General features: G+C 39.6%; 2 protein-coding genes and 1 pseudogene across 2 annotated transcripts; all 3 read left to right on the top strand.

Annotated features, from left to right (window-relative positions):
* The first annotated feature begins 802 nt into the window (after positions 1-802).
* On the top strand, positions 803-4,542 carry LOC107727688 (thiamine transporter 2-like; annotated as a pseudogene).
* A 784-nt stretch (positions 4,543-5,326) lies between these two features.
* On the top strand, positions 5,327-7,575 carry LOC107727694 (interferon regulatory factor 2-binding protein 1). The gene has a single exon (XM_016537647.1). The coding sequence runs from the start codon at positions 5,679-5,681 to the stop codon at positions 7,542-7,544; it is 1,866 nt and encodes a 621-aa protein (XP_016393133.1). The 5' UTR covers positions 5,327-5,678; the 3' UTR covers positions 7,545-7,575.
* A 5,419-nt stretch (positions 7,576-12,994) lies between these two features.
* On the top strand, positions 12,995-16,821 carry LOC107727696 (hepatocyte nuclear factor 3-gamma-like). The gene is made up of 2 exons (XM_016537650.1): positions 12,995-13,415; positions 14,134-16,821. Exons 1-2 carry the CDS (start codon positions 13,344-13,346, stop codon positions 15,379-15,381), a joined length of 1,320 nt encoding a protein of 439 aa, XP_016393136.1. The 5' UTR covers positions 12,995-13,343; the 3' UTR covers positions 15,382-16,821.
* The last annotated feature ends 2,190 nt before the right edge of the window (positions 16,822-19,011 follow it).

The following is a 19,011-nucleotide window of genomic DNA, read 5'->3' as shown; positions in this document are numbered from 1 at the left end:
CTTTCTATTCTATTTTAATTCTACTTTATCTATTTATCTTCTTTTTTTATTTAAAAAAAAAACACTAGCTTTCTATTTTTTTCTATCCTATCTACTTGTTTTTCTTTGTGTGTGTGTGTGTGTGTGTGTGTGAGTGTATAATGTATATATATATATATACCTTGCTATGTGTACTGCATTAGGCCGAGGCTTGTCATTTGAACTTTTATATACTGTTGCTCTTTTGTTAGTTTTGACTGCTTTTATTGTCCTCATTTGTAAGTCGCTTTGGATAAAAGTGTCTGCTAAATGACTAAATGTAAATGTAAATGTAGATCGGGTTGAAATAATTGCACTTTTTTCTTATTAGCTATTTTAAAATAATAAGAATACAATATGATACAATTATGAAACTGAAAATATTACATAATATTTACGACACACTGCAGATTAGTTAAGTGCCTTATTTTGAAATCTTCTGAATTTTCTCAAGCTTCTGTAAACCCTGTGGTCATATATCTGTAGTTTGCTATACAGATAAACATGAATTAATACAGTTAAATAATCTGAATCTCAAAATCTTTTTTTTTTTTTATCAACACATACGCACAAACCAACAATTAGTGCGCACAGATCAAAGTCTCTCATAAATATATTCATTTACCCATCTTGCACAGCTCCTTATGTGGAAATCAGGGACTGGACTTGGCTTACTTTACACTGCACAGCAAAAACACCAACAGATACCCCAGACCAACAGTTACTGGACCTAAAATGAGAGACATAATCTTGTGGTAGTGAAAATACAGACAGGCTGATAAGAATGAATTTCTGGAGAAAAATGAAGAGGTCAGACTGGGTCTTTTCCACTGTTTTGCTCTCTCTTTATGGTTTCTTTGCCAACTGCAGACCGGCAGAGCCTTTCCTTACTCCTTACTTGGTGGGACCCAAAAACATCTCAGAGGGAGTGGTGAGTATTGGGTTTGTTTTGGGGTTTTTTCCACGGTGGCTGAGAGATTGTTTAAGGGTTCAGACAGATTACAACAGTGAGAAACAAGCACACAGTACAATTTACACCATAATATACTAAGCATTTAGTATGTCAAATACTCCCATTACAATGAGAATGATGAAGGATGAATGTCTAGTGTTGATTGGATTTTGTAAGCTAGATATATTATAATAGGTGCCCTCGAAAACATATTTCCTTACCCAAAGCTTTCTCTGGGGTGAAAAGTAATCATATTATCAGTTCTAAAACCTCAGAAACTTATCATTAAACTAAAACTAGTCAAAATATTGGTTAACTACATTAACTATCTCAGTTGATTACTACAATAGCGATGCCTCACTTATGCTACACGTGCCTTGTGAGTCTTATCTCTTACGCAATATACTCTGAAGTAGCCACAATGATTTCAAATCATTTACCTAAACATTTCCTTCTGTTTCTTATTCAAATGACCAAAAGCCATCTTCTTTCCACTCATCCAGGTAACTACCTGTTCCCCATCTGGACATACTCTGCCCAGACAGATTTGCTTAGATACAAACCTCTAATAGTAACTCATGGTCTTTTTCTTGTCACAAATTACATACTTCTGTGCTTTGCTAACAGTTTAATTGCTCTGACCTACCTACAGTTTAACTTTGCAATGGTCACCTCCACCGAAGTGGCCTATTTTTCATACATCTACAGCGTTATTCCTCCCGAACGCTACCAACGGGCCACAGGGTACGTTCGCAGTGCCATGCTGATGGGATATATACCTTTGGAGCCACATTAGGACAGCTATTAATTTCACTGGCCGACACAAGCTACTTCCATGTAAACACTATTACTCTGGGTATAATGTCAGTGGCTTTCTGTGTTTCTTTGGGCCTGCCGATGCCTCAACAAGGAATGTTTTTTAAGAAGAAGGTGGAGGTGTCTACGGACACACTGAATGAGGTCACAGATGGGGGAGAAACAGATCTAGCAATGCAGGCTACAGGAGCATGCTGTGATTGTGGGGAGCATTAAACCCTCTGGAAAACAAATGTGGGAGAGTCTCAAGGAGTCCTCCTCCAGAAGATTGGTGCAGTGGTCCCTCTGGTGGGCTTTGGCTACATTCAGCTGATGTGGGACCACATTGAGCCCTCCAGTACATCCTCTGTGTATAATGGAGGAGTTGAGGCGGTCTGCACACTTGTAGGTGAGGCATTTTGTGGAGTATTTTAGTAAATAAAGGTAAAAAATAAAGTTCCCAAAAGGGCGTTTTCACAGCGATGCAATAGAAGAACCATTTTGGGTTCCCCAAAGGACCTTTCAGTAAAACGTTCTTAAAACAACCTTTTTTTTTCCTTAGTGTGAGAAATATTTTCATGATTTACACTCTAAAAATGAAAGAAAAAAAATCACTATCACTATTTTTTTTTTCCATAAAGAACCTATAACATCCATGGAAAATTTCCATTGTTCCATTTTCAAAACAATGTTCATTGAGGAACCCAAAATCACTACGAAACCCCCCTTTTTGAAACTGAGTTTCTTCTGTTCAACAAAAAAGGAGATATTTTGAAAAATGTTGGGAACCAAACCAAAGTTGCTGGTAGCCACTGATAGGCTGCAAAGCAACAAAATGTGATTATTTTAAGGGGGGGTATATATATATATATATATATATATTAATATATATATATTTATATAGCCTATATGTGTTCAACAACAAAAAAGAAATGCATACAGGATTAAAACAACATGAGGGTGAGTAGATGATGACAAAAATATATATATATTGAGGTGAACTATCCCTTTAAATCTGTAAAGAACCTTTTTCCACAATAAAGAACCTTTTGTGGGTTCTTCATTGAATCGTAGATGTCAATAAGGAAACATTTAGAAGAAAAAGAAACTTTACTTTTAAGATTGTATCTGAGACTCAATGACTTCATTAACCATAAACACTATCAAAAGTGTAATAAATCCTTTATAGTGAAAGATATCAGAATATGCCTAGCCGAACCAATCCTGCTTTATCCACAAATCATACGTTGAATCATAATATGCGTTGTGCAGAAGACTTATAACGCTTAATTGGTATGCAGTTTGCATAGGAATTCAGCAGCCCAGTATGTGTGGGGGAAGATCATTTAAGCAATTACACCAGCAGGGGTTTGGTTAGTAGTCACTTTAATTACAGCAGAAGAGAATGTCTCTCAGTTTTGATGCCTTGACAAGAACATTCAAACAAAGGCAACATAAATGAGTGCCATACAGAATAAAAATGCAGTCTAAATGCATTTCCCCAATTTAATTGTTGCCTTGCGTCATGCCTCTTCTTTGTTCGCAGATTTGACGTCTCCCTTATTGTGATTCGTGATTGCTGCTTTCAGGTGCGGCGGCAGCTTTCTCTGTGGGTTATATCAGAGTGCAGTGGGGTGTGTGGGGCGAGCTCTCGCTGGGTGTTTTCTCTGCCATTGGTGCAGGGTGTGTCTTTCTCATGGGCCTCACCAGCAATATCTGGCTGTGCAACGCAATCTTCAAAGCATCATACATGTTTCTCATCACAGTCACAATGTAAGTTAGTCATCACACAATGGACATAGGAAGCATAAGATATGCAATGAAAAAGAATACAGGTATTTTTCATTGACTAACTTTTTCCTTTTTTCCCCCCCTTTTTGCTGCAAGGTTTCAGATAGCAGTTAACCTCTCTATGGAATGTTATGTTTTAACTTTTGTTACTTCACACTATACTTACTGCTATTGTGGTGGACAATTCAGCCCTGGGACTGGACATTGTGACACAGGTAAGCTCTCACTACACTGAACTTAAGGAAATTTAAAAATGGAAAAGTTTACACAAAATACAATAGAAAAAATATATATTTTTTTTTAAATGCATTTGATGCAGATGCTTACATTTATATGGCCAAAATGTAAGATGAAATTCTTATAACTTGTAATGTAAATCAGTGACATTTTTTATTACTGTATAAGAGCTACTTACATAAAATGCATATAAGTATAATTTGTCACTCTATATCTCCCAATAACATGTATAAAAAGACACATGAACCACAGCCTGATAATGGACATTTTTATAATTATACTAAATATATAAACTATCAATCAGAAGACAGAAAGCATATAGTACACAATTTTCAGAAAGTTTTGAACATGTTGATAATTTTGATGCATCAAATATGATACAGCAGATTATAAAGTTTTTAAGAGAGTAACGGAAATCTATGCATAACATGAACTACGGCATTCAGATGTGGAATATCTAAATAAACCTATGAGTGTCTGGTAAAATGTGTTACATTATATTTACATTTTTCATCATCTGTTAGTTTCTTGTATATGGAGGTTACTACAGCACCATCTCTCTGCTCTTCCTCTTACAAGGCTTGTATACAGTTTGTAAGCATTGCCGCAAATCTGCAGAAGAAACCAATACAGACCGGCCATCCTCTGCTCTGTAGGATAAATATGGATCAGAAAGACAGGATCTTGGTTCACAATCACCACCAACACAAAATATTAAAGAACAAATAGCATTATAAGTTAAAATCACAAGTCCAGTGTTTTGTCTTTTTTTTTAATGTTATCAGAACACACAAAAACTACTGTAAGTGATTGAGTATTGTATAATATGTATATTATTTATTCACCCAGTATATTTGCATATACTGTTCTGTGATATCATTTCCTGTTTACGATTTAAAATAAGCGATTTGCACTTAGCATACCAAACGCTAAAAATCAAATAAAACAAGCCGTTTCTTGTGTAAATTGGGCGTTTCAGAGATGGTAACGTTAAGCCTTGTAAATAAGTACCACGAGTCTATATATCGTAAGTATCTTATAAACAGAATTAAATTGTTAAACAAACACACAGAAGAACACCGCTTACTACAGTTGCACAGAACATCACTTCCGTAATATAACACCGGAAGTTTTTGAAACAAGCAGTTGGGAATAGCGGAAGTGACGTCAACTATTTGTAAAATGGGAATTGCAGTCTAATAACTTTTTGCAAGAACACGTTGTTATTATTCTCATTTAATATTTAATATTGCTAGACATGTTAATTTTTATTTGACTAGGCATTACAATGACGTTTCATAGTCAAAAAATTATAATAAATAAATAAACGAGGCAGTATAAGTCATTATAGTCCGATAAATCTAATTAAGTTATATTAAATGTATTCTAAAAAAAAAAAGAGAAAACAGTGATAAAATAAATACATACTAATTATTTCCGCAATAAACATAGTTAAATAAGTTATTTTACATAGATATATTGTGAGCCTCACAATAAAAAAGAAGCAAGAAAAAAGATAATCTGATGTCCGATTCCTCTCTTCCATAAATATTTTGGGGGTTTTATTTTAAAAATAAAAATTAAGTACTTTGTTTCGGCAGAAGCAATTCGAGGAAAGAGCGCGTTCGGCTGTGCAAAACTACACTTCCCACAATTCCACGGGTCAGTGTTGCGTAACTTTCGGAACGTCTTCCAGGAGAAACTCTGCGGCCCAGACGACTTGGCAGAAACATCAAACACCTCGATGCTGAATGACACAAAATCCAACGGAGTTGCATAAACTCGTCCGTAACGAGGAAATAATCGATCGCAAGCGCTCGGAGGCTGGCTGTGAGAGAGATTCACGGTGGATTTGAGAACGCAAGTTCGCGAGGGCCTATCAAATATGTCCTCTTCCTCGCAGGCATCTTCCAGGCGGCAATGGTGCTACCTTTGCGACCTGCCAAAGATGCCGTGGGCCATGATTTGGGACTTCAGCGAGGCCGTGTGCAGAGGCTGCGTGAACTACGAGGGCGCGGACAGAATAGAGCTGCTCATCGACGCGGCGCGGCAGCTCAAGCGAACACATGTGATGCAAGACGGCAGATCTCCGGGTCCGCAGCCCGGCGGTAAACACGGTCTCGCTGGTAAGGAGGGTCCTATGGAGATCGGCAGACCGCCCTCCGAGCGATATGAACGGGGAAGGGGAGAATACATGTCTGCCAGGCTGCCCAACGGGCTGCCCAGACTGGAAGATGGAGGTCCGCCTGAGGTTAGTAGACAGAGTCCTACTGCCAGGAGGACTTTAGTGGGGGCTGTGCCACCCAATTTAATGGCGCAAGGGCTTGTCGGAGCCCCTCATGGCCTGCTGACTGCCATGCCTGGTCTGAATGCCCGAGCTGGCGGGGCCCCCTTGACCATTTCCGCCCCCATGTTAAACGAGCTCAGCAAAAGACAGGCCATAGGCATGGGGATGAACGTGGGTGTGGCGTCTTTCATGATCCCGGAATTCGAAAAGGAGCTCAAGGAGAAGCAGAGGAACGCCGAAGCCCTCGCCGAGCTTTCCGAAAGCGTCCGGAACCGCGCAGAAGACTGGGCTGGACGCCCCAAACACATGCGCGAGGCCTTGCACACCCTTTCCGGCTGCACCCCGTTCAATGTGCGCTTTAAGAAAGACCACGGCCTGGTGGGAAGGGTATTCGCTTTTGACGCCAAGCTGATGGCTGAGTTTGAGCTGAAGGTCTTCATCGAGTATCCCTGCGGATCCGGTAACGTGTTCCCCAGTGTCTTAGCGCTGGTCAAGCAGATGTTCCACGACTCTCAGAAAGACACCGGAAAGGTCATTAACTCGGGGTACAAATACGTGGAGTATGAGAAAAGGCATGGCACCGGCGACTGGCGCCTCCTGTCGGAGCTGCTCAGCGATGGAATGCGGGCGTTCAAAGATGCGCCGGCCCCGGAAACCCTCCCGCAGCCTTACCTGGACCCCAGCTTCTCCATGTTACCCAGCGCGCTCTGCCACATCGGCCGTCCCACGCAGCCAAGAGTGCGCAGGCGCAAAGCCTCGCCCGAGCCGGACGGAGCCGAGAGGATGAGCTCAGAGGAGATGCGCCAGCATTGGCCGCTTGGCGTGTATCCCGGATTGCCCGGCCATATTCCAGCAACCTTGCTAGCCAGCGTGGGGCAGCCTCCAGAGGGCATGGGGGCGCATGGTAGCGACCCGTCACCCATCTCGGCGCTCATGAGTGTGGCTGACAACGTCGGCACGGCCACCCAGGCCCCTAAAGATGCTCCGGGCGGCAGCAGCGGTGCCCACTCAGCCAACGCAGGGCGGCAGAACAGCGCAAGCCCTTCACCCGCAGGCGGTCAGCGGCGGCTGGCGTCGCGCAACGGAGAACCATCGGCGGGAAGTAGCGCAGGAGGACCGACCACGACCGTCACCGCGTCCCTCGCTGACCAGAGCGCCGTCATGGGAGGCGAAGGCTCAGGAGGAGCTGGAGGAGGAGGAGGTGCTCCTCTGTGCTGCACCATCTGCCACGAGCGCCTGGAGGACACACACTTCGTCCAGTGTCCGTCGGTGCCCGGGCACAAGTTCTGCTTCCCTTGCACTCGGGACTTCATCTGCAGAGAGGGCTCAGGGAATGAGGTGTACTGCCCCAGTGGAGAGAAGTGCCCTCTCGTGGGCTCCAACGTGCCGTGGGCCTTCATGCAAGGCGAGATCTCTACAATCCTGGCGGGTGATGTGAAGGTGAAGAAGGAAAGAGACCCCTAACGGCCAGCAGCAGGTTTGACAACATGCTTTTATTCAGAAAGGTTGCTCAAAAGTGACAGTATAGACCTTTATAAGTTATTGAGAACTTTCTGTTCATAAAAGAAGCAGCCCAGCTGTTTTCAATATTGATAAAGATAAGAAATGTTTCTTGAGCAGCAAATCAGCATATTAGAATGATTTCTGAAGGATCATGTGACACTTAAGGCCTTTAGTAATGATGCTGAAAATTCAGATTTGCATCACAGGAATAAATGACATTTTAACATATGTTCACATAGAAAACAGTTATTTTAAATTGTATTAATATTACTGATTTTACTGTATTTTTGATGAAATAAATGCAGTCTTGGTGAGCATAAGATACTTCTTTCAAAAAACATTACATTTTACCAACCCCAAACTTTTGAATGGCATTGTGAATGTTAAATATATATGTATATATTATTAATAATATAAATAATAACCCTCCAGCACTTATTTCAGATTTGTTGGCCCGCGTCGATTCTTCTGCAGCGCTTTAAGAACTTTCAGTCTGCAAACCAAAACCAGGTTCACCTACCCTGTTGTATTGACTATGAGGAAAGTGGGGAAAAACACACACATTTCAATGATCCGGTGGGGTGATTTCCCAGAATGTGCTTCAAACCACCAGACAGATGCAGATTGTACAGCGGGAAGCTTGTTTGGAAGCGCAGCGTCCTTTACAATCACAGAACTGCACCAACTACAGGCCCTCTCTTGTTTTTGCTGTCGTCTATGCTGCATAAAACTGTTAAATAGTCCGGGAATATTATTACTAAGTGCTAAAAGCCCTTCCTTCAGATTGCTTCTTGATACAGCATGTATATTAGTTATCTATGTTTTTTACTCCGTGTAGATTGTACAAGAATTATCCCTTTCAATGGTTATAGATGTGCAATCTCTAGATTTGATACTATGTTGCTTTATGTACCACTAAGTCTTTGAATGAATAGAAAACCAAAGATAGACATGCTGAATATTGTCGTATCATATGATGCTATAACATATATTTTTGTGATAAAATGGTTTTGTGGCTTTCGTCAGATAACAAGGACAGATGTGGGGAATGTTTTACATTGGGAACGTATATTTAAAACTATAGGCACACAATAGATTTTTATTACAAGTAAGCAGATCACTATATTTTCTATTGTAACCCATTGGCTTTTAAATCCTTGGAGGCGATGACTAGTTTAATATTTTGACAACAGATCCACTTTTTACAAGTATATGGTCCAGATTGTTTTCCTTCCATTTTTACATATCAGAGGCATACTTTATGACAGTTGTTTTCATGTCAAAGATTTGAAAGAGCCAGCATCTATTAGTAGACATGTTATACAGCGGCCCCAAGCCTATTTGGACACTTCCAGATACTTTTGGGGCCACTGTAGGTTTGGTTCTCCATATTGTTTTGACGTCTTCAGTCTTGTTTTATGACATTAGAAAATATATGACTAAATATATAAATGCACAAGTACTGTTCTGTAAAACCTTTGTTTAATCGGCATTTATGTTACAGCTTGAATTGTATTTAAATGAAATTTGACTTTTCACAAACCCTCAGAGGCTATTGCTGTGTTCTTTTTAAATCTTCATTCATTTTAGTGAGACAAATGTTGGCAAAAGTCTGCAGAAATGCTAAATGTTAACCCTGAAATTGGTTTTTGCTTTTCTGATTATATGTGCTATTCAGTATAGTGTATAGTTGTTTTTAATCATCTGAATATGTCTTCTTGCAGTGGGACCTTAGATCAATTTAAACAAATGATATTGTTCCGTGTGAGTTTATTTATTATAGATTAAATCTCTGCCTTGTTTTTATTTTGCACTCATAAAAGTGAACACATTGTTCACTGAATTAGCTGATCTAATCCTTCAAATGATTTTCATTGTGTAACTCAGTGTAGTCAGGTTTACTGGCAATGCTTTCTTTGACTTGGAAAAAAAATGTTGAATTACACTTTTAGCTGGCAAAACGTTTTTACAGTATATTTGGCTTGGGTAACTAAGCAGTGCAGTGTAGTGGACTTTGAATAGATCATTATGAAAATGTGATTGTGTAAACCTCACCGGGTTGTTTTTATATGTACTGGAGACTCAGAACTGTTCAAGGTTAGAGCATGTTTGCTATTTAAGCCACTGCTTATCTGCTGTGTTTGTGTGGGGAAAGGGCCTGATTTCATACAACAGAGTATAGATTTATTTACAGTGTTGTCATACATATGATGTTTGTTAGCAGTAAAACCAAATGATTTTATCACATCTGTGGCCTACTGCAATGTAATGTCAGAATGGCAGGGCTATAATTTAGTTAACTAAAAAAAAAAATGTTTATTGAAATAAAATATATTAAAATAAATTATGATTAATATGATTTTAATATTATAAATATGACATTATTTCAGTTAGTCACCAAAGAAAAGGTTCTCATTTTCATTTAGTTTAACATTAAACAAACAGCAAAATACACACAATAAAATTACTAAAACTTTAACAACAATTCAAATAAAACGCAAAACAAAACTAGTAATACTAAAATACCCACGCTTGAAGAAAATCTCGTTGGTTTCTCTCTGGGATTTGCATGTCTCTCTTTGCTGTAATGTTAAACTTTGTCCAGCAGATGGAAATATTCTCCCAACATATTGCAACAGAAAGAGACTTGATTTAGTAAACACAAATTGGTAAGCGGTGGAATTACATAAACAAAAAGTAATGTTCAATAAATGACATGAATATCACTACACCTCATGGAACATGACAGAATTTAGTCTACAAGTTGATGTTTTTCCAAAAATACCAACGACAGAATAGGGGCAATAGTTTTAGATTTATAACAACTAACATTTCTAACATAGTCGTGCATTTTGGAACCTGTACAACCCACAAAGAACTTTGTGTGTAAACCTACAGATACACTTTCCTGTAGAATTATCGAACATAGGCTATATGTTCTAAGCATAATTATTGGTCATCATTGGTCAGATGTGGAACGTAATTCATTGGCTTCAACAATAAATGAATAAATAGCCAGCATAAACAAACATGAAAGAATAATAATTATTAATATTACAATATAGGCCTATTATAGCGCTATTATGTAGCCTACTATTTTATTAGGCTAATATTACGATATTATTAAATGACAATAGCCTGAATACATAGGCTATCATATTGATATTGTTCTTGTATTTATTTGAACAGATTTTCACACTTCCTGCCTGCCTGAGCTCTGCATGTTATTCGAAGGCTTCAATGGGAATTCTCCGTGTTTTGGACTATCATTAATGACTCACTGCTGTTTGACGGCCTGTAAAAGCCTTAAGACACGTTTCTAATATTCTGCTTCCTCCATTAGCGCCACCCATTAAGACTATTGTTATCCAATTATAGAGGTGTTAATGAACGATGCGCCGCTGTATTGGCATGAGAAGCGCTGGGACAGCAGGAGGATGTTCAGATGTGTGTTCGCAGGGATTACTGAGAAGAAAAGCGTGCCGAACACTAGATAGACACGTTTGCAAGTTCGCAAGACATCTTTTTGTAGGCTATTTTCATTTTGATCGTGCACCCCAATTAGGAACATATGCGGTGGAAAAATCCAGTCGCAAACATTCTGATCTGATGCGGGCTATCAAAAAATGAAAAGCAACTGGCTAATCAAGAATTGAAGGAATTCTGTGAATAATTCTAGTTATAGGCTAGCTCTTTTAGATAGACATTTGGTGCCACAAGGGTTGTGGGAACATCCCATGAAGTTGCATCGTGGGGGTCAGGTCTCTCCTAATCCTGTCGACCCCCCGCCAATTGATCAATTACATCTCCATTCATTAGCCATTAGGAAATGCATTGATATTGTGATGTTCCTGTCTGCGCCTAACAACAGATGTGTATTCACATAGCCTACTACAGTCGCGCATCGCTGTTGCTGCTTCTTCACGGGTCATTTCAAGCCAAGAAAGGTTTGTTGATATTTTGTGAGGGGAAAAGTCTTCAAAATTCGAATCCGCGCTTGAAAAATGTGCAACGTTTGTCCACTAGCCTATAAACTCGCAAATAGCCTAATGGCGGTTTGTTTGAAACAAAATAAGAAGAAAATATACACTCTAAAAAATGCTGGGTTGTTTCAACCCAACTTTGGGTCAAATATGGACTAACCCAACTGTTGGGTTAAAAAGTTAATTTAAAAATGTAACCAAAATTTAACCCAACAGTTGGGTTAGTCCATATTTGACCCAAAATTGGGTTGAAACTAAATAAGAGAAGGTTGTTTCAACCCAACTTTGGGTCAAATATGGACTAACCCATCCGTTGGGTTACATTTTTACATTAAATGTTTAACCCAAAAGTTGGGTTAGTCCATATTTGACCCAAAGTTGGGTTGAAACAACCCAGCATTTTTTAGAGTGTAGGCTATTAAATTAAAACGAAAATTAAATATTCGGACAGGCAGTTTTGTCGCTTCATATTCGAATCATATTCTGTTTAGCAATCAAATCGGTGTATTTCGATTCTGTTGTATTTTGCTTTTTAGTTGTTCAACGCACATACACTCAGGTTTGAGAAAAGACGGCATGAGATCATCTTTTTATATCTCGAGAATTAATCACCGTCCTGTCGCTCACTGTGACCGACGTGAAAGTGATAGCCGAGGGGATTTAACAACTTTTAAAACTGGCACCTCAGATTACTGATGGGGACCCCTGCCGTGATGAGTTTAAGCCCTGATGAGCTCATACCACCCTGAACACATCACTGATGACAGAAGAAGCATTAAATGATTGACTGATGACGACAAATCACGTCATCGGTCATGAAAAAACCCTATTTGAGAATAAAGCCAAATAACTTCACACACCATATATATCTGTCTATCTATCTATCTATCTATCTATCTATCTGTCTATCTATCTATCTATCTATCTATCTCTAGACTAACAGACGTCTATTTAGGCTATATAGCCTATATAACGGCAAATTTAGCACAGAAGCACTTCTGAATAGGTGGCACAAACGCATTTACACAGCAAATGCAACTTTATGGAGCTTGATAATATAGGGGCTGAGGTGGGACAGAGCAGGTATCATTTAATCTGGCTTTTATGCGGTTTTGCATTTTTACAAGAATTTTGAGTAGGCACAGAGCAGCCTGATTTATCTGTGTAAAGAAAGGCTCCCGTCCTTCTGTAAGTTACAGCAGAGGCCCTTCTCCATTTCGTTAAATTCCATTCATTTTCATTATAGGCCTGAAGATGTCTGGGATGACAATTGAGATGGACACGTCGGCCGGCCAATATACAGAACAGCAGGGGGCAGGGGAGACCTTTAGGGACGTCTTCCTGAGTCCCGGGGCCTGTTGGGCGGTCCCTCACCTGCGCCTGTTTAAAGCCTGAGGTGAGGCTTTCCTGCATTACTCACCACAGAGACCTGACGCCGTCTCCACGACAGCCCCACTTTGGACTTCTCAGGATTACTTGAAAATGTTTACGGGTCCTGCCAAGCAAAAAAAAAAATAACTGAGTGAACCAAGTTAACTAATCATGAGAAAACAACTCATTGATCCACGGGACTGAAGACAACAGAAGAGCTTCACTTTTTAAAACTTTTTTTTATTACAGTTCATGCTGTAAAATTACGTGGAACTACAAAGTGTGTCGTCTCGTGGGACGTTGCTTTTTTAAGAAAACCTCTAAAAAAAAAAAACACGGGCATTTTAATATAAGTTTAGTCTCCTGTCAATATCGCGTTTCTCACGAGTTACAACTTTATTTGGGGATGTTGAGCTCCGTGAAGATGGAATCTCATGAAATTCCGGAATGGAATGCTTTCTACAGTGAGGCAAGTGAGGTAAGTTCGAGAAAGTCTTCAATATTATTTTGTTTAGATAATAATATATATAACCTATATATGTTCTTAGATAGATAGATAGATAGATAGATAAAATTAAATGCGAAGTAACATTTAAATATTACATATAAATGTTTGTACGATAAAAATTATGTATTGTAATACTTGCATGTTAATCTTACTTTATTAATTTATTATATTTAAGGGTCGACATTTAGTTTTCGATTACATTTCGATTTTAATTTCACGTTACAGTCTTGTGTACCAATTTTACATTTCAGTAGATCCAACAGAAAGCTTTCTTTTGGAATTCTAACTTCTAATTTTCTTCTCCATTCTGCATTTGCGCGTTTGCATTTACTGTTATTTCTGCGCACAGCTACTTTGTGACCGCAAACACTGCGTGAGATTGGAATTATTGTTATTTTTTATTTGTTTAATTCTATTTTTGATATTCATTTTTATTAATCTGAGGAGTTTTAAAAACATCGATCCATGATGTCAGTTTAACTAATAATGAGTTTTATATGTAAAACGAACTATACTGTATATATATATTATACAGTATAGTTAGAATGCATTGTAGTTTGGCATAAACTTTATAATATAGAAGCCAAGGTGAAATACCTTATATTATAATTTTGTCTGTTTATAAATGATAAGATTTTGCTTTTGAGTTGATGACAAACATTAATGTCCTGTGGTTTTTCCCTTTTAGATGTACTCCTCTCCGAGCGCCATGAACTCAGTGAGCAGCTTGAACAGCTACATAAATCTGAACTCGGCCTGTTCCACATCCAGCATGAATATGGGCTATCCCAGCGCAGGTCTCAACAGCAGCCCATTGAGCAGCATGGGTGGAGGCCCCAACCACATGAGCCTGTCCACTGTCGGCTCCTCTCTGAACCACAGTCCTCTGACTCAGCTGGGCTCTTCTGCCTCCTCACTGGGTCCCCTCTCGCATTACCAAAGCATGGGTCAACCAATGTCCCAGATCAGCTACTCCTCTCCTACCTCTCTCGACCGGACTAAGGAGATGCCCAAGCCTTACCGTCGCTCGCTGACCCACGCCAAGCCACCGTACTCCTACATATCCCTCATCACGATGGCCATCCAGCAGTCCAACAGCAAGATGCTGACGCTCAACGAAGTCTACCAGTGGATCATGGATCTGTTCCCATATTACCGCGAGAACCAGCAGCGCTGGCAGAACTCCATCCGCCACTCTCTGTCCTTCAACGATTGCTTCATCAAAGTGGCGCGTTCCCCCGACAAGCCCGGCAAGGGCTCCTACTGGGCGCTCCATCCCAATTCTGGGAACATGTTCGAGAACGGCTGCTACCTGCGTCGCCAGAAGCGCTTCAAGCTCGAGGAGAAATCTGGCAAAAAGAGCTCGGCGAAGTCTCAGGAGGGCGGCAGCAGCGCCAAGGGCGGCCACAGCGGTGAGGGGATTGAAGAGGAGCACAGTCCCGCCACCGGCTCCGAAGGTGCCGACTCTGCCCATTCCGACAGCTCCCATGCCTCGGAGGAGCAACAGAGGAGCCTGGTGCTGCTGGATTGCCCGTCTCAAGCCCCCAGCCTTTCGCACAGCTCGCCAGTGCCAATCCCGTCATCGGTGTCCTCCTCCATGCCCCTGTCCGGCTCGCACCTGCACTCTCAGGGAATGGGCGGCAGCCCTCACCTGTTGGCCAGCCCGATGCAGCACCTGGATCTGCAGAACGACCCACTGAAGTCCATGGACCCCCACTACAACTTCAACCATCCATTCTCCATCACCAACCTCATGTCCAACGAGCAGAAGATGGACCTCAAGTCGTACCAGGACCAGGTGATGGCTTACAACAGCTACACCACAACTTCCCCGGTGGCCACCAAACAGATCTATGACAGCGCAGGTCCGTCCGCCATTGACTCTGGTGCCTACTACCAGACCCTCTACAGCAGGTCTGTCCTCAATGCCTCCTAATGTGTTTACAAGCCATTTGAACTCTACAGACTCTCAATGGCAGGACTCTTACATCTTCAACACAGAGCTAGCTTTGCCATTGATAACTAAGCACCGGTTCCTGCACTCTTAAAAATAAAGGGGGTTTTCACAGTGATGCCACAGAAGAACCATTTTTGGCTGCTCAAAGAACCTTTCAGTGAACAGTTCTTGAAGTGCTCAGTGTGACGAATCTTGAAGGTTTCCATGGATGATAAAGGTTCTTCATGGATCCATGGCAATAAATAACCTTTATTTTTAAGAGTGTGCTGAGAAAAGTGCTTTTGCCAGAACCAAGGAATGAGTTCCGATGTTTTTTATTTCCAGAAACGAATTTAATTAACATATATACAGGAACTAAACGTTCTGGTTTCGGATGTAACACAGAAGATGTATACAAATGATGCCACGTGTATATACTGTTTTGGGGAAGCAGGGGTCAGGCATTTATTTATGAAGGGAAGAATTTAATATATCTCGCATAATTTTTGTGTTGTGAAGTTACGTTAACAATGTGATAAGAAGAGGACGTGAGCGTGATTGCGGAAGCGTTTGAGTTCAGGTTACTGCTGTGAGCAGGTGTTACTGTGTTACAGGGAAACTCTCCTGTTTTGTGTTACAGCATAACGCATGTTCAGTTGAAGTGCACTAACATACAGTGTACGTGTACGGAGAGTGTGTATCATTATGCTTGTCCCTATAGAGAAACAGAAGAAATTACTTTTTTTACACTTGGCCATGAAGTCATTTTGTATATTCTGAAGAGTTTTGTGTTAAGTATAAATAGAGATAAAAGTTTGACAAAGACGGATAAAACTGTGGTAAATCCAACTATTTGTTTTACAGACTTCCCTTTTTAGAAATACTGGCAATAACATTCATGAAAAAGAGGTTGAAGATGTTTCACTGTGTGCCTCATGGTCTGTTCAGCTGAAGCTGTCAGTAAGATCAGCAGACAATGCACTATAAGGGCCATTTCCATACAATACTTGCACTAGTGACCTCTCTGTTCTTCACTGCTGGGCAGGGGTGAGATCGTTTTGTTACAACAATGCTTTGTAACTACCTTTTTATCAGAAAATCATACAGACCCTACTGAATTTGCCATGATGTATTTTTGTTAGATCTCGTCATTTAAAAATCTCCCAAAAAGCCATTTTGATAATAAAAACTTTGTCTCAAGCCATCATGTCATTTACAAATTTCTTGCAAGTCTTTTTGAAATTTGTAAGAAAGCAGGTCAGAATTTATGTTCTTGTACTGTTTCGTTTATTTAAACCCAGCTTTTTGGCCATTGGGCTTAGAAGATAAGTGTCTTAATATATATATATATATATATATTGCTTTATTTGGTTGATTGTTTCATGGTATGTTCTTAAAGTTTGTTATGTTCTTTTCTTATTAAAAAAAACCTCACACATCCTTTGGAGTTCTTTTCATTATTACATATTCTTAAAGTCAAAATGTAACTATTGAAGGTTTTATGAGTATATTTAAATATATATATATATATATTGCTTTATTTGGTTGATTGTTTCATGGTATGTTCTTAAAGTTTGTTATGTTCTTTTCTTATTAAAAAAAACCTCACACATCCTTTGGAGTTCTTTTCATTATTACATATTCTTAAAGTCAAAATGTAACTATTGAAGGTTTTATGAGTATATTTAAATATATATATATATATATATATATATATATAGTGATAAATCTTAGAACAGCTTGTACACTGACCCATAGAACAGTGTAGTTTTACAGGTTTTGTGTGAATTTTGTAATTTGTTTGATGGCTTAAAATACTACAATACACCAAATTGAGTATAAGCTGTATATATACAGTTATCCTAAGATACTAATATGCACCTTTTAGTAGTAGATACGGAACAAAGTTATCCATGTTCTGTTGTTTTCTGATGTTTGTTTGGTTTTTTTTTTTGTAGTTAAGAAATAATCGATATAAGCAGTTCTGTTTATTGCACAACTAGAGAATAATACAGAATTGTAAGATGTAATTTAATAATAATTAATGAAATAATTAATTTATACACATGATGTACACATACACTTTAGCCCATTTGAGACCAGTTTTGTATATTTTGCCCTATTATGCAATTTGAGATCAACATAATTACTGGGTTTGACATAAACGCGTGGAGTTAATGCAGCTTGAGTCAAATTGTTATGCTGATGATATCATTTGTAATGCAAACTTTTGTATTAAGTTAGAAAACAGAAGCATGTTCACTATAGTTGAGCCCACTAAATGTCTAAATAAAACAATCCACAATCTGAAGAGTGACATTTCGAAGACCCTTACTGTAAAATGAGCGTGAGCAATATAATAACCACGTTGCAGACATGTTCCATCTGCCAGGATAATAACCCTATCATCTTTTATTGTCCCAGGAGCATCCGGCAATGAATCATTTATACCTCAAGAACCCAAAAAAGTTCACAGAATCATTTTTAAACATGCATTTTATTGTTTCTTCTTGGTGTGAAATATCCCACCCTGTCTCTTTTTGTCTCGTTACTTCTCTCTTGTGAGATTGATGGCGGCAGAACTCTGAAGCCACGGTTCAGCTCAGTGTTTTTCACTTTATCACAGAGAGCTGTGAAACCCTTCTCTCTTGTCGCCTCACTCTGGAGAGCTTTTTCAAAGACAGAGCGGATCGCATGCAAAAGCGAGGGAAGGATGAGAGATAGACAAGGCTGGAGAAAGAGAGAGAATGTAAAGTAGACTCTGCCCTGGGTCTCCTGGTGGGAATCTATAGTGGCTATTTCTTCATGAGAAACACAAAGGGACCTTGCTGCAAGGGCTCTATAGCCTGATAAGATACGCCAATACGCCACTGATATGGTTTCCACGGTGACACAATGGCAAATTAAGGACAAGGAACAGAGGGCCCTTCCCATCATGACTAAACTGGAACGTACCTTTTCCTTTGTGACCTAATTAAAAACGTTGGTTGTTTCCGTCTTAAATGGTTCATTGCAAAATACGCACTCTAATGTTGGTCCAAACCTGTATGACCTACTTTCTTCTGCGAAAACTGTTTATTGAAAGTCTGTAGGGTCCCAAACAACATTGGAACATTTTCAAAATATGTTCCTTTGGGTTCCGCAGATGAAATAAAAAGTCATACAGGTTTGGAACGTCATGACTCTATAGCCTGATAAGATACGCCAATACGCCACTGATATGGTTTCCACGGTGACACAATGGCAAATTAAGGACAAGGAACAGAGGGCCCTTCCCATCATGACTAAACTGGAACGTACCTTTTCCTTTGTGACCTAATTAAAAACGTTGGTTGTTTCCGTCTTAAATGGTTCATTGCAAAATACGCACTCTAATGTTGGTCCAAACCTGTATGACCTACTTTCTTCTGCGAAAACTGTTTATTGAAAGTCTGTAGGGTCCCAAACAACATTGGAACATTTTCAAAATATGTTCCTTTGGGTTCCACAGATGAAATAAAAAGTCGTACAGGTTTGGAACGTCATGAGGGTGAGTAAATGATGACAGAATTTGAATCTTGGATGAACTGTCCCTTTAAAAGCAATGTCAAAAATAGAAAGCCTTTTAGTAAAAGAAGTACACTTTATTAT

This window comes from Sinocyclocheilus rhinocerous, unplaced genomic scaffold (genome assembly GCF_001515625.1).
Source record: "Sinocyclocheilus rhinocerous isolate Xijiao unplaced genomic scaffold, SAMN03320098_v1.1 scaffold4081, whole genome shotgun sequence".
Lineage (NCBI taxonomy): Eukaryota > Metazoa > Chordata > Actinopteri > Cypriniformes > Cyprinidae > Sinocyclocheilus > Sinocyclocheilus rhinocerous.
The sequence above is the reverse complement of the archived record's forward strand: the minus strand, read 5'-3'. Positions and strand labels throughout refer to the sequence as shown.